General features: G+C 40.4%; 1 protein-coding gene across 3 annotated transcripts in view; it reads right to left on the reverse strand.

Moving 5' to 3' along the window:
* Window positions 1-1,732: 1,732 nt before the first annotated feature.
* PAPOLA (poly(A) polymerase alpha) overlaps window positions 1,733-15,075 on the reverse strand; it is a 53,042-nt gene continuing 39,699 nt past the window's right edge. Inside the window, exons 15-23 of one of the 3 annotated variants that reach the window (XR_014007733.1) lie at window positions 14,198-14,307; window positions 11,760-11,881; window positions 10,502-10,644; window positions 9,785-9,885; window positions 8,203-8,423; window positions 6,899-6,961; window positions 4,616-4,693; window positions 3,390-3,975; window positions 1,733-3,350 (exon numbers count right to left, since the gene is read on the reverse strand). Coding sequence is in view for 2 of the 3 variants with exons in the window: in XM_081192294.1 (XP_081048420.1) it covers window positions 3,880-3,975; window positions 4,616-4,693; window positions 6,899-6,961; window positions 8,203-8,423; window positions 9,785-9,885; window positions 10,502-10,644; window positions 11,760-11,881; window positions 14,198-14,307 (934 nt within the window). In the remaining variant the exon portion in view is untranslated. Of the gene's footprint in view, window positions 3,976-4,615; window positions 4,694-6,898; window positions 6,962-8,202; window positions 8,424-9,784; window positions 9,886-10,501; window positions 10,645-11,759; window positions 11,882-14,197; window positions 14,308-15,075 lie in introns of all 3 variants that reach the window. The other 2 variants (XM_081192295.1, XM_081192294.1) reach the window with 2 other exon arrangements.

The following is a 15,075-nucleotide window of genomic DNA, read 5'->3' on the forward strand; positions in this document are numbered from 1 at the left end:
CAGCTTCTCCTCACTTTGCCTTTAAAGTTCATTTTGTTATATATTTATTGAAACAGACAGGGAATTCCTAATGTACTTAAAAGCAAATTAAAATCATTTCCCTGTAGTACTGAATGCTTGGATAGTATGATGCACGGATAGAAAAAGGAAAGCAGCCAGCTCTGCCACGACCTAACCTTCATCTAAGTGTGAGCACCAAACATGGCGGAATTTAGTATCAACAAACTGACATGCCTAAACTTCATTTAAAAGTCATTAAGGGTTTAAATATCAACCAAAACAGATGGGACATCCAGCAGTGGTTCACTGTGTTATCTTTTTATAACAAGGCATAGACTCTGAAGTTTGATATCAAAGTTGGCACTATTCTTTTGGTGATGATAGTGACAGATGTTTGATGCGTATAGATTTCAAATACTAGTTTGAACCTTCTCAAATTGCATCTGCTTCAATCAACAAACTTGTGATAATGTTGTTTCTGCTGAATACCAAACTAATGCTTTAAAGATGATTAAAGCAAAACTAAAATAATTGTTAATAGAGGAGGTATTCTATAACCGGAAGAACAGAGTGACTTTAAATCTTTGAATAATTTGCCTGATTTGGTAAGAAAGCCAAGAAAGAAGCATGCTTCAAGGTGATTCAGTTTTTGGATGTTTTTACACATATAAACTCTCCAAATGTACACTTACAAGAGAGGTATGTGTTTTAAAATATACACACCCAGTGTAAAAGATGAGATGTGCAAATGGTACTAGTCGGGAGTAAATGAAAATGCACTGGAACTTGGTAGTTCCCCTAAATAAATATATTTAAAATCGAAATTTAATCAGATACGAAGAACTACAGGCAGTGCTTTCTTGTGCAACTGTGTTCATAGGTTTCTCAAGGCGATCAATCTCAACTCCCGTTCACCCAGCTTTCAGAGACACTCTCGTGTAGCTTCTGATGCTGCACAAAAGAGCTAAATTTGGGGAAAATCCTGAAACAGGGCAACTCGGTTCTGTGCAGCTTTTATAAATTGACCCAAGAATGGCCAGCTAATTTCAGGTACAACCAGACAATTGATGGGATATTTCAATGAAATACTGTTTGAGGCTTACATTAACACAGCTTGTTACTTAAAGAGATTGCACAACAATTTCAAAAAAAAAATCACCTGTTTTATTCTGGCCTAGAGGCCAATGGGCAATTTAAGTTAAGTGAGGCACTGTTTGTAGCAGTTCTTTGTTATCATTTTGAGTTTTGAACCACTGAAACCAAAGAAAACACTGCCATCTGCTGGTAATAAAGCAATTAACAATGCTTCTCCCCCAGAGCTATGTACTTACAAAGCCACATTACTGATTGGTTCAAATACAAAAAAAAGAAGCAGCTTCTTCAAGCTTAAAATTAAATCCCCCCCTTCAATTGTTTGTATTCATGTGCTTTCCCCCTACTCTAGCATGCAAGGTTAAGTTGGACACTATGTGATAATATGTAATAAGTACCCTATTGTTTGTCTTTTGAAAAACAAAGTAGGCCGGAAAATAGCAATTTACTCCCCCCCTTTTAACAGACTCAAACTGAGCACACTGTTAATTGATGGTTTTAAAACCAGCTTCTATTTACTGAATACTTTTCTCGGCATCGTTCTTTTCACATAGTTTTCCAACTAGCAAGAGACAATTAAGTCAATTTGACCATTTTGAGACACCACTATTTTACACGTTCGAAAGAAACCAAGCCACGGTGGGATTGTGCTGTTTTTTTATTGTTTTCCATGGAGAAATACATCATCTGCTTACAAAATAGCTCTTGAAAAATACAAGGAGTACAGATACTATAAAACAAAGCAACTCCAGTCATGAGACACCTACGTACATCATGCGAAAGCAACAGTCTGATCTCCAGGTTATGAAAACTAGAATTAAAAAGTCACTATACAGAAAAGATTCCAAGTTCCCAGCTTGGCAAAACTTGGGTGCAGATACATGAAACGTTTAATAAAATGAAAAAAAAAATCCTCATGTGTAAACAAAACGAGACTAAATTTGTGCCTGGCAAGTTCGATCTAAACTCCATAGCTACACAAAATACACAGACAGTTTGTACACTTCAACTGTTAGTTAAACCTTTTGGACTGGGTCCCGGGGGAGAGGGAGGGTGCAAGGTAATATTACGGGAGCGAAGGTTGGGTCACAGGAGGCTGTACAGGGCAAGGGCAAGAATTTTGTATACTAAGCATCGTAGACAAAAGGGCAGAAAATAAAATCTTGGGTTACTGCACAACTGGGGAGGTTGGGAGAGTAAGCTGCAATCTCTTGGCTTTGGAAAATTAACTTATTGGGGGGGAGGGGAAGAGCAAGTAATTTTACTTTAACATGGAAATGCACATGTAGGAGGATTGAGCACAATGCAGGGAAGGAAGTCATTAAACATGCTGATCAGAAAATATGGGAAGAGCAATTTAACCATCCCCACTTAATTTTGATTGAATCAAAAGTTATATATAGCTTGTTATCTCCATCTGATAATCACTGGCATTCCTCACTTTCTGCTGCTTAGTCACGTGAGATTTTCATACCTCTTTAAACAAAGTTGCCGCTAGTCATTTTTATAGCTCTACAGAACAAAACGAAGACAACTGGGCAAGGAGAGCTAATCAGGTTTTCAAGTGTCTGCTAGAATTGTGATTTAAAAGAAAACGCTCAGAATGTAAAAACTACTTTCAGGTGAGCTACCTAAAAATAAAATAAAATAAACTTAAAATCCTATAGGGGTAAGAAAGATCTGCCTTCATATATATATATATATATATTTTTAAAATTTGAGATGTTTGTAATGCAGGCAGGACTTTTATGGAGTGTACAAAACTCTTATATTTAGTGATGAAAAGGCCATCAAGACAGAGTTAAATGCTTCACAGGCACACTTTATTTACTCCATTTCAGTCATGGGGCTGGGGGGGGGGGCGTGGCACTCGTGCCTGAAGGGCCACAGAGTTATAGAGCTTTTGTAACCACCATCATGACCAGTTAAAAGAAATACCAGCATTTGACGGACGACATTAGTCCAAATTTAGGCATACAAACTGAAACACAAGTTAAATGCAAAAGCTTTTCTCCCCCCTCCAAGAAATATGATGACAGCTACAGGAAGGGAATGGGAGGGGATCTGATTAGCTGAATGAAAAACTATTTGCTTTTTGATAGCTGATTTGTATGCACCATAAAATAATCCTATAAATAAAAAATAGACCACTTCTTAATCATGCCCCGCCAAATACCCAATACTTGTTTTCTCAAACTTATAACCTCAAGATTTGACATTTTCTTTTAAAGTTTTATTCTGGGTTATTGGTAACAGAGCTAGATACAGCGCATACTGCAGTACACAATGTATCAGACCATTCTCTAATTTGAAGGTTGCAGATATTGAAGAATATCTCCAATAAAAAAAATAAAAAAACCTATCAAGCTGAAACGCTAAAATTAGTCATATTTCAATAAAAAAGTACATAAAAGTGCATTTTAAGGGATTCTTTTGCCAGTTTAAGCTCTATTTTTGTGTATGTGTGTTCCAAACAATGCATCAACATAAATCCAATCAGTGTCAAATATGGCTAGAAATAGTATTCCCGTTCCTTTTGAAAGGCAGTAATCCTTTGAAGTATTCAATGTAAAACTGTTGCTAACACATTTAATAGTACTCCTGACTTCACATACTAACCTGGACTTCCAGATCAAGTGATTATAGCCCAGCAAGGGAAGTGCAGAAAACACACCTAAATCCATCTGCGTTCACATTCTCGTCTTGCACTCTCTGTTCTCCATTTCAGCATTTAGAAGACAATAGGTTGAATTGGCAGATACTGTTTATGGACCCCTGAGGTTGGTTTTATCGATTCAATCTTAGTTTTATTGAATTTTTGATAACCGGAATAGGGTTTGCAGGGAGAGCAGGAATATCTGAAAGGTCTGTACTGGGCATTTTCTGATGGAGTGGAAAAGTGAGAAAAAAGTGTTAGGACACATAATTTCAAGCACAAATGGAATTAGGAACATGTCCAACAATGCCAAGTGTGATGCATTATTAAATTCTCCCACTGCCATAATGGTTTCAGTCACGTCCAACCACTTTATTTTGGCCTTGTAGGTAATGAAAATAAGGAGGATTGCATAAAATTTACATAAGTCTTGTCTGGGTCTTAAACTCATGGTCCTTCACCCTTCCTCTCTTTGCCATTTGGGTGGGCAGGGGATCCTGGCACAATGAGAAATGCAGTCAATCTACCCTTCTGCTAGGATGTCTACAAAGGTTGAGAAATCAAGTGACATGCTATGGTGAATGCATGAATGCTTGCAGGTGGAGTCATAGAACTGAAGGGTTGGAAGGGACAATGAGGGTCATCTAGTTGAACCCCCTGAAATGCAGGAATTTTCTGCTTGAACTCAGGACCCTGAGATTAAGAGTCTACCAACTGAGCTATCCAGGAGGATAGCAAACAACAGCTTCTCATCCATGGCTGTGTGGAACAGGTCTCTGGACCACTTGCAGCATCCCCCAAACTCTACCTATCATGGAGTTATTGGTGCCTTGTGCGATTTACTACTATGAAACGAAACTCGAGTACCTGAGGAGCTTGCAGTGATACTGTTGTCGGAAGGGTTTCTGGTTGAGAGGCCATCTCTGAATCTGTATCAAGTGCTTCCTGAAAAGGCAGAAACAAAAATGGTATGAGCAAGATCCAACATAACTTTAGCACCAGGCGTTTAAGAGTTGATGCTGTAGCATAGCTGGTAGCACACAAGCTTAATTATCACACAGTGGGTGGCGCTGTGGGTTAAACCATAGAGCCTAGGACTTGCCGATCAGGTTGGCGGTTCGAATCCCCGCGATGGGGTGAGCTCCCGTTGCTCGGTCCCTGCTCCTGCCAACCTAGCAGTTCGAAAGCACGTCAAATTGCAAGTAGATAAATAGGTACCGCTCCAGCAGGATGGTAAATAGAGTTTCTGTGCGCTGCTCTGGTTCGCCAGAAGCGGCTTAGTCATGCTGGCCACATGACCCAGACGCTGTAAGCCGGCTCCCTCGGCCACTAAAGCGAGATGAGCACCGCAACCTCAAAGTTGTCCGTGACTCGACCTAATGGTCAGGGGTCCCTTTACCTTTATAACAGTGGTGCTGCAGCATCTTCCACAAGCACCCTCCTTCATTAGAGGCTTTTAAGCAGAAGTTGGAGGGTCGTCTATCACAGATTTTTTATTTCAGATTCCTGCATTGCAAGTGGTTGGACTACATGACCCTATGGGTACCTTCCAACTCTACGATTCTATTATTCACTTAACATGCAGAGCATGCGGAAACCTAAGTTTGGAAGTAATACTTTCCCCCCTACACTTACTGCTGTGGTAATGTATTTTACACAGTGTCCTGTTTATACACTGCTATTTCACCCTGTTTAATCTGCAGGGTGAAGGGGAAAACAGTGATTCTCTCATATTCCCTGGCACTGTGTGTGGGGAGGATGGTGTCTTTGAAAAGGGCAATGCAGTGGTACCTTGGGTTACAACACTTCGGGTTACAGACTCCGCTAACCCAGAAGTAGTACCTTGAGCTAAGAACTTTGCCCCAGGATGAGAACAGAAATTGCATGCTGGCGGCGCGGCGGCAGGCCCCATTAGCTAAAGTGGTACCTTAGGTTAAGAACAGTGCTCCGAAACGAATTAAGTTCTTAACCCGAGGTACCACTGAATGAGCTATTAATGTCAAGGAGGATAGAAATAGTTACACACTATTCCTGAGATTTTTCCATACCACCTATTTTAAGCATTCTGGGGTAAGTACTGTAAACTCCTGCCTCTTACAGGTCTTCCAGGATTAGGTTCAACAACCTATTGCTGGCCAAGTGCAAACAACAGGCAAATATTCAGCATTAAAATGACAGTATCTACACAACACGGGTGCTCCAAACAATTAAAAGAGTCTCGTTGCATCTTAATGACCAACAAATTTACCATGGCACAAGATTTCACGTTGACAGATGCATGAAGTGAAATCTTAGTTGGCAGGTATATAAAGAAGAAAATTGTACGGTGGGAGTTGGATGACAAAAATGATCACAGCTTAAATTTATATTAAACAGGCACACCTTTAACAGCACAAGATTGGTGATAATTGCTGAGATGACTGTATTAATACCTGAAGGGGGCAGGGAACCATTTGTAAGAAACAGTCAGAGATAGCAAAGGAACCATGGCATTGGTAAGCTAATTAACACATGTAATGTGATAAAAATCTTTTGTCTCAATTTAACCTAGAAGTGATGCCACTAAAGTGATCGATGAATTGCAATTCTGTTGTTACATTTGATTGGCTATAGTGGACTGGATGGATCTTTGACCTCATCTAGCAGGTATCTTATGTTCTTAATATGCTGAAGCTGTCAGAAATGGAAAATGCTAATTTTTAACTGCTGTTTTCAAAGTAAACATGGATTTATCAATGCAATTTCAAGCCTGTTTTTTTGCTCCCAAACCAATCTCCTTTTCCTCACCTAGGCCTCTCTGCATTATGCAAAGTATCTCCATGAGGAACAAGAAAACAAAGTAGCCCCAAAACATCATGTTTCAGAAGCTGTGGGAATCAGAGTACAGTGGTGCCTTGGTTTAAGAACAGCTTAGTTTATGAACAACTTGGATTCAGAACGCTGCAAACCCAGAAGTACGTGTCTTGCTTTGTGAACCTTGCCTTAGGAGCAGAACATGTTCCGCTTCCCATTGAGTGTAATTTGAGTCCCCCGCTGCTATGGGAAAGCAAGCCTTGGATGAAGAACGCTTTGGTTTAAGAACAGACTTCCAGAACGGATTAAGTTCGTAAACCAAGGTACCACTGTACTACAGTTGTATGAGAAGTTTACCTTAGTTTCTGTTTTATCATGATCACTCGTATCAAGACAGCTAGCATCTTCATTCACTTCCTCCTGTCACAAAACAGAACAAAAATTAACATCTTAAAAAGGACAGCAAGACCATGATGCAAGACTAACCTACACGGTTGGAATTAGAGGAATGCCAACTTAAGAGGATGAATGTGAGGCAACTTTCCTGTCCCCTCCTCCTGAAAAGCCTCTCCCAAGGCACAAGGATATGGATTCCCTGAATTGGATGGAAAGTATTTCTGGTATTAATTGATAAAAATCTGGGAGAAGTGCTCTCCATAAACTAAGCTGTGGGAAGTGCCTTCGCCTGATTTTTCTCTGATCTCTCACTGCTCCCTGTGCCAGTGTGCACCCTCTGACTCTTGGGAGAGGCTTCTTGAGAACAGGACACAAGTAGATTCAAATATTTCGTTGGAGTCCAAGAACAATATGCTGAAGGAAAATAGTTGGTAGCAGTGTTTCACAAAGGGAAGGCTTGCAAAGAAGGATTTTGACAGATGGGCAGCCCCGCCACTGTCAATCATTCAGCATCTTAATGATGGCATTTGAGTGAGTGACAGGTACATGATTCCACACACCTGTAGGATTTGGCCCGCAAGGCTGGTCCTGATTAGGATCTGCCACCCAAAAGGTTCCCCACCCCTGCCCTAAATCCAGACTAAAGCCAAGCAAGTTCTTTCATCTCAGCAAGAGGCCACCTCCCAACCCCACCCCGCAACAAATGCAGCTTTGATCAAATGAGAGAGTCTGACCAGAAGTGTTTGATAGTGAGACAGATTCTGTTACAGCTTGAATTGCTGGAGCTGCAGAGATATTTTTTGCACCTGTACATATATGTATCTGCATCGCCTACAAACTGCAACAGTAAACTATTCAGACCTTAAGCTGTGTGTTGACTGGAACTGGGAGCAACTTTTGCTACATGGGTATCTCCCAAAACATGTTATGTGCAGATAACACATACATCCCTCTCACTAACCCTGCTGACTCTGGAATCACCTAGGAATCTTCCACAGGATGTCTAAAATAACTGGAAAAAGCAACTTGTAGTGAGAAGGCTGAACTGTGTAAAACCTTTTACTTGCATTGCCTGCTAATTCCTATGTTATTTTCACTTGTATTGAATTGTTCAAAGAAATCTCATTGGCTGTCATAGGCAACCAATGAATTCACCACCTATTTAAAAACTCTGTTCCCAGGACTGAGGAATTAATCCTATAGTTCTGGTACCACTTCCTGGCAGCATACACAAAAAAACTCAAATCAATAGTAAATAAAATTACCTCTTCAGTCTTTATTTTTTTGGGAGACTCTTCTTTATGAGGGGATGATGTCCTCTTCACACCTGCTACAGGGCTAGTTACTTTCGGTGTGGCGTTTCCTGAAGGTCTCTGTGGTTGGTTGACAAGACGGGTTGAAGAAACTACTCTAGAGATGGTAGGCTTTGGTGGTGGAGAGATGGCTGGCTGTGTGGCAGTTTGAGGAATGCTTTCACTTGAAGAACCTTGGGAAATATATTGTAACGATTACCATGAAATTAAACATTCAGCATGTAATCCCACGAGCAAGGCTGTACATTTAGAACTAAAAATAAATAAATCAAGAGTTCTGTGCCTAAGCAATCCAAGTCCTACACTGAGGAATTTTGTGGCCTGGATAATTTTCTCAAATTTTGCAAATCTCCAGTGTTTTCATATTGTATGTTATTTGTTACCCAAATTTGCTGTTTTATACAATTTATTCCAGCTTTCCAAATCATGTGGCTGAGGGACACTATGGGCCATCCTCACTGATTCAACACACCTCTCTGGCACACTTTAAAACATATATTTATGTCTCAAAAGACTACCAGTTCTCTTTAAAAACAAATAAGAGCCCAGTTTCTCAGGAATCAACACTTTATACTTCTTTTGCACTCCCACAGTATCACAACACATGTACAGCTCTGCTCAAAGACATTTCAGTTTTCAAGGTCAAACTGCATTCAACAAGAACACTAAATGGCTACTTGGTGGGGTGGAGGAATCAAGTGTTTATGTAATACATCATACTACAAAACATAGGTTTCAATACTTAATCTTGCCCTTGGGAAATCTGGTATTGCATTAAAAAGGTTCTAAACCTCGTTGTTACTGAGCTTTAAGCAATGACTGAAGGCTCAACAGCCATGAGTTCTGTCTTTCAGTGCTCAGAGCTCCACGGCAGGAAATACTGCCATCTGAAGGCATGCAATACATCGAATTTATAATTCACAGTATTTATGCTGAGTTTAAAATCTGGGGCTCCTTGTCAGAGCTCTCAATGCCATGACAGAGAATTCCTAATACTGACGACCTGACAAAAGCGTAACTTTGTTACTGTCTAGAGGAAAGACAACCGTTGTATCACATTTCCCTAGCATTAAGATACTGACCAGCACTGGACAGCTGGTTAAATAATGGGTTATTATTCACATGTTTTATTACATGATCACTCTAGGGCAGGATAAGATTTTCTGTTTCCATATTGCCAAAATATTTTAGGGGTGGGTGACAAGGACAATAAAGCTGGTAAATAACTTCGATTTTGTCAGAGGAACAATGCCGCTTAGCTGCTGTGCAATCATTGTGTAACCATATTGTGAAGAGCACAAAGACCATTTTAAAAGATTCTGAACTTCCAAAAGTAATTCTGCTGTTTGCATTTTGGCTGCTTTATCAGCATGTAATTTCACAATACAAGTTGCAAAGTATATGACAATATTTGTACTGCAAATAAGTTTCTGCCAAGTGGCAAATCACCAACAATTTTAAAGAGAGAGAAAAATGACTTAAGGGACAACCAACTTAGAAAGGTAGTATTTGCATAATATTATTATGTTCCTACCCCCTGAGCTTTCACTGGAATTTGTTTGTGGCACAGTGACTTCAGAAGCCTGTATGTTGGTCACAGATGCTGCCGTCACAGCTGGAGGAGGACTGCTTCTGCTAAAATAATTTGTTTGAAAAAACACAACACATTCATGAATTAAAGCAAGCCCACACAACTTGCAACTCAAATAGTTCAGCAGCATCTAGAGAGGCTTGATAAGCCTCCTGGATTTACTAACTCCCTAGGGGTGTACAAACAGGATAGCTGAACCTGGCAAGCCAGAATACATGGCTGAGGGGCTGCATTCAGCTTGGTGGGCCACAATCTGTACGTGCTCGAATCACAATTATCAGCCTATAAATTTCAATCCATCAGAAAGCACCAACTTGGTGAAACACCCTCATTGGCAATTCTGCACAGAGTGTTAGAAGAGACAGGCCATCAATGATAGGAGACAAAACATAAAGAGAAATAATGCTTGCTTTTGTCTGAATAACTACTCTAGCACCAGGAAGTTCTTGTAAAAGCACTATGGTTGTGGTGGCTGAAACAGTAGCATGGGAAGAAGGAGCAACGATGCTTAATTAGTACACCTTGAAAGTAGGGATGGATGTTCTGCATAGATGGAAATGTGCCGAGACAAGGAAAACAAACCCAGCAAGCATTTGTTTCCTTTTACTTTGAGATAAATGTGGTTTAGAGAATGTTGTCATCAGATAGCCGAATTCTTACCCCTGAGAGCTTCCAGAACTGTTCAATGGACTTGTCTTCATAGCACTAGTAGGAGAAGGCACAGATGTGCTGTTATCACTATCCATAGATAAGTCTAGGCTGCTGTCGTTCAGCGCTGTCAACTTGACCCCTTCTGTCGAATGCTGAAATCGGTGAGACCATAAATCACAAAATGCTATTCAGGAGCAGTAAGAAACCCTACTGTAATTTGGCAGAAAAATAGTGACATCCTATATGGCCACCTGTCAGCAGGACAGACTTACGATGGTGCAACAGGAATTCCCCCCGCACTGCCAAAATCTGCCCTGGAAGTGGGAGATCCTTCAGGGCAGATTTGGGAAGGGGATGGGTTACAGAGAAAGAGAAGTCTGCTCATACCATGCCTGTTATCTTTAATTCACTCTCTCCTATATATCAATACGAAAGCTTTGTACATGTGCAAATCTCTCCCCTCACTGACAAGAGTAATGCCTGATGTGGGCTTGAGTGAGGCATGTCTAACTGACACCACATCAGAAAAATTCTCCATTATTTCCTAAAATTTACCTTTTTGGAGGGCCAAAAAGCAAGCAAGCAACATTGCACAAACTGGATCGGATGCTGCTTTCTTATCACTATGAGGGGGAGTAGAAAAGACCAAGTGTCTTATTACAAAGTTGAGATTGCTTCATAAGCAACATTTGAATAGGAACATAGATGCTTCCGTACACCCAACTTTGCAGTAGGTCAGTGATCCCTCCTCTTTGCCTTTTCTTATGCAATGCCCATCTCTGGACTTTATGTGAAAGGGTATTCCAGATGAGCTGGTACTTAAAAAAAATAATAATACTTGGGGTAAGGTAACTTCATTTTCTCACAAGTTCAACAGACCTGCTACAGCAAGTCTGAGACTTGCTGCATAAGGCTGAAATCACTGTTGACAGATGTCAAAGCAGTATCTCTGCGAATGCCTCTGAGGATTTTTTTAAACATTGTTCCTTTTAATCCTTGTCCACTGTTAAAAATGAGCAAGTTTCACTAACTTGAAATGCTTCAGGAATTCTGAGCAGTTACCACCCAAACTACAAGTCAAAGATAATCCCAGAATCATGTCAGAGAAGACAAGAAGAGTGGGTTGCCTACAGAGAATTTGGGTATCCTATAATTATGACTACAAATATTTTATGACAAGTTAGTATCATCAGAAATCTGGGATACTAGAATATGCTTGTATTAAGAGTATACACACATATATTTGCCAGTTCATTTGAAGCTTTACCTTTTTCTTTTTCTGAAGCACATGACTAGGTAGCAATTGATGAAGTTGCTTCCTTTTAACATGCATTGCAGCAATTTTCATTTCCATCTCAAACATCTTGCTGTTTATTGCTTGCCTATAAACTATATAACGAGAAGACCGTTAAGATGTTTTACAGTTGGAGAAAGCCCATTACTTGCCTGTCCTGAAAGAAATTTGCATTCCTGAGAATTCTGCTTTTGGAATGAAAAACGGTACTTCAATCCTGAGAAAAAGGAATATGCACAGTGCCGCATCATCATGCCAAATGCCTTTCTCCTAACTTTTCAAAAGGCATTATGTGATTTTTACTATCTTTGCCTCAAAGTTTATCCCAAGGTGGCAAAGAAAAAGTGTTGTTACATCTTGTATAGCACCTCCTCTTGGCTGTAGGCAGGGTCACATTGCTCAGACGCTAAGGGACGGGGTTATCCACCTTCCCAGACTGACCTCACATGGCTAGCAAGTTAACAGGATTTTGCTGTAGCTCATAGTTCAGGTTCAAAAAGCTGCACCTACCCAATCACAATTGGGGGAACAGAGATAATAACCAAGGTGGTGTAAGTAATTCTGCAGAAATGTTGCATGAAGCCTCTTTTCCTTCTTGCCTTCTTTAAACTTCAACACTGCTACTAGCAATGTGGTTGCTCCTGCAAATCTGTTTTCCTCTCTTAGCACCACCAAATCACAGGACACATTGCAGCTCCCCCTGCACTTTCTAAGCCCCCTCTCTGGTCCCCCGAAAACCTGGCCCTGAAATTCTCTGCAGCAGCATTTCACAAGGGCTTTATGCAAAACAAAATAATCATACAGTGGTGCCCCGCAAGACGAATGCCTCGCAAGACGGAAAACTCGCTAGACGAAAGAGTTTTCCGTTTTGGAGGTGCTTCGCAAAACGAATTTCCTATGGGCTTGCTTCGCAAGATGACAATGTCTTGCGAGTTCCTGCTGGTTTTTCCCCCCTCCCCCCCCCTTTTTCTAAGCCACGATCAGCAGATAAGCCGCTAAAAGCCACTAATCTGTCAATGGGCTTGCTTCGCAAGACGAAAAAACCGCTAGACGAAGAGAATCACAGAACGGATTCTTTTCGTCTTGCAAGGCACCACTGTATAGACTTCTTTACATAAACACATTTTTTTCCTGCAAAATTATGGGCCTGATACAACAACTTACGGTTTAGCAAGGCAGTGCAAAGAAGAACACTCCCAAAGAGCTGCTCTTAGCCACTTTGCTACTCCCTGCCAGACCTTTTTACTGTCACACTAAGCCAAGGTTTGGCTTGGCATGTTGTCTGAATTTGGTCTTGTGGTTACGATCTCTCCTCACTAACCACAAGCTGTAGCCAAGAACAAACCATGGCTTAGTTTGGCAGCTATAAGGACTGTGGGGGAGCTGCAAACTCCTCTTTGGGAAGTCATATGTTTGCAGTGTGAACTGGAAGTGGGAGTTGGTATTAACAGCAAGATGAGAGACTAGTGTTCCACTATGAAAACATGACACCTTCCTATAACTCCAATGCAATATGCAAGTTGGAAAGAAGGAAGTTCCGTGTCAGTGAACCTTAACACAGGGATGTTAGTGTAAGAATGGAAATTCCTGTACTGCCTTGCTATGATAAACAATGCTTCAGAAGTGGAATCTCTCTCAAGAGAAACCTGAACTTTAGAGCTCTTTCTATCCAGGCTGCCTCTTAATGGTCTTTTTTTGCTTCACAATTCTCCATTTCTATCTTTTAAAGAAAAGCTTCTTTAAAAGTTAACCCTTTTTTGCAATGTCGAAAAGTGGACAGCATTCTGCCTTTTCAGCCCTCACTAACTGCCACTATGATGATCACAGAGAACCAACAAGTTTTAATACACCACAGAGAGCCAGTGTGGTGTAGTGGTTAAGAGCGGTAGACTCCTAATCTGGGGAACCGGGTTCGCGTCTCCGCTCCTCCACATGCAGCTGCTGGGTGACCTTGGGCCAGTCACACTTCCTTGAAGTCTCTCAGCCCCACTCACCTCACAGAGTGTTTGTTGTGGGGGAGGAAGGGAAAGGAGAATGTTAGCCGCTTTGAGACTCCTTAAAAGGGAGTGAAAGGCAGGATATCAAATCCAAACTCTTCTTCTTCTTCTTCTTCTTCTTAATATTGCTATGTGACTATTTTGCATGTTATGATTCAGATGGGATACAGACAACTGGTCCACTGTGGAAGCTGCAGCACAGGGTGTGACCAACTTTGCTACAATGGTTACTACTGGCCCTGGTCACAGGATCAGACAATTTATACCAACGAATGTTGAAATAATTGTTTTGAAGGAAAATGTTTTGCTAGCAGTTGTCAGTAACTGCAAGGACATCTGTGATCCAAGGCAAATCACAATTAACTTAGCTGTCATATTTTTAGAGATAGAACAATTTCCATGAGTCAAGCTTACCAGTGTCAGTAAAAGACTGAATGTCATATGTAAGATCAACACTCAGATTTTCAGAGTTCTCAGTTTTCTTAAACACTAACCCAATCACCCACATTGTACGAAACTCTTCCCTGGAAAAAAATAAAAATAAAGTAAAAACTACCATCACAAATGAAAACAGCAGAAAATTCTAAAAATACACCTTTCAGTAACCAACCATTTCCAACTAGTATTAATTAATTACTGCTACTCTTCAGTGGCCAGCCACAGAAAAAATCATATTGGATGCCATAATACAGTCACAAAAAACCTGAATAACTTGAGAAACGTCATGGTCTTAGGAATATTTCACTTTAAGTCATAATAGATCTACTTCTGATTTACAAAAGAAAATATGCTAAATGTAACGTTCAATAGAAGGCCAAGTTTGCCAATCTGAGTTTTAGATCCACATTAGAATTCCAGCTCATTAGTGTGATTTTCTTCAATGTGATGCAAACCCCCCCCCCACCACATTTATTATTTTTACCTTTCAAATGCATAAACTGCACCACTGATTTTGGTCTTAAGTAATTTGCAACAAGCAATGCCTCTCCAAAAATAGATACACAACAGCATTTGACTGTTTTGACAACAATAAATGTTTTCAGCTGGGACTGTCTGGTGCCTGATCTATAACAGGAAGGTAGAACCAGAGGTGCTATTTTGCAAACAAGGCCTAGAAAGTTTAGTTTCCCATTATGTGCAAATGTGGCTAGTGTCTTCAAGCTAGCTCTTGTGCAACAGTTCAGCACAAATGTTATATATTTTTTCTGCTAGTACACTTCTGGATTTAAACCAGCACTTGTAACACAGTAGAGGTAGTTTAAACTATATATTGTTTAACACGCACAGCATCA

Source organism: Podarcis bocagei (assembly GCF_964188305.1).
Source record: "Podarcis bocagei genome assembly, chromosome: 1".
In the NCBI taxonomy this organism is placed as follows: Eukaryota; Metazoa; Chordata; class Lepidosauria; order Squamata; family Lacertidae; genus Podarcis; species Podarcis bocagei.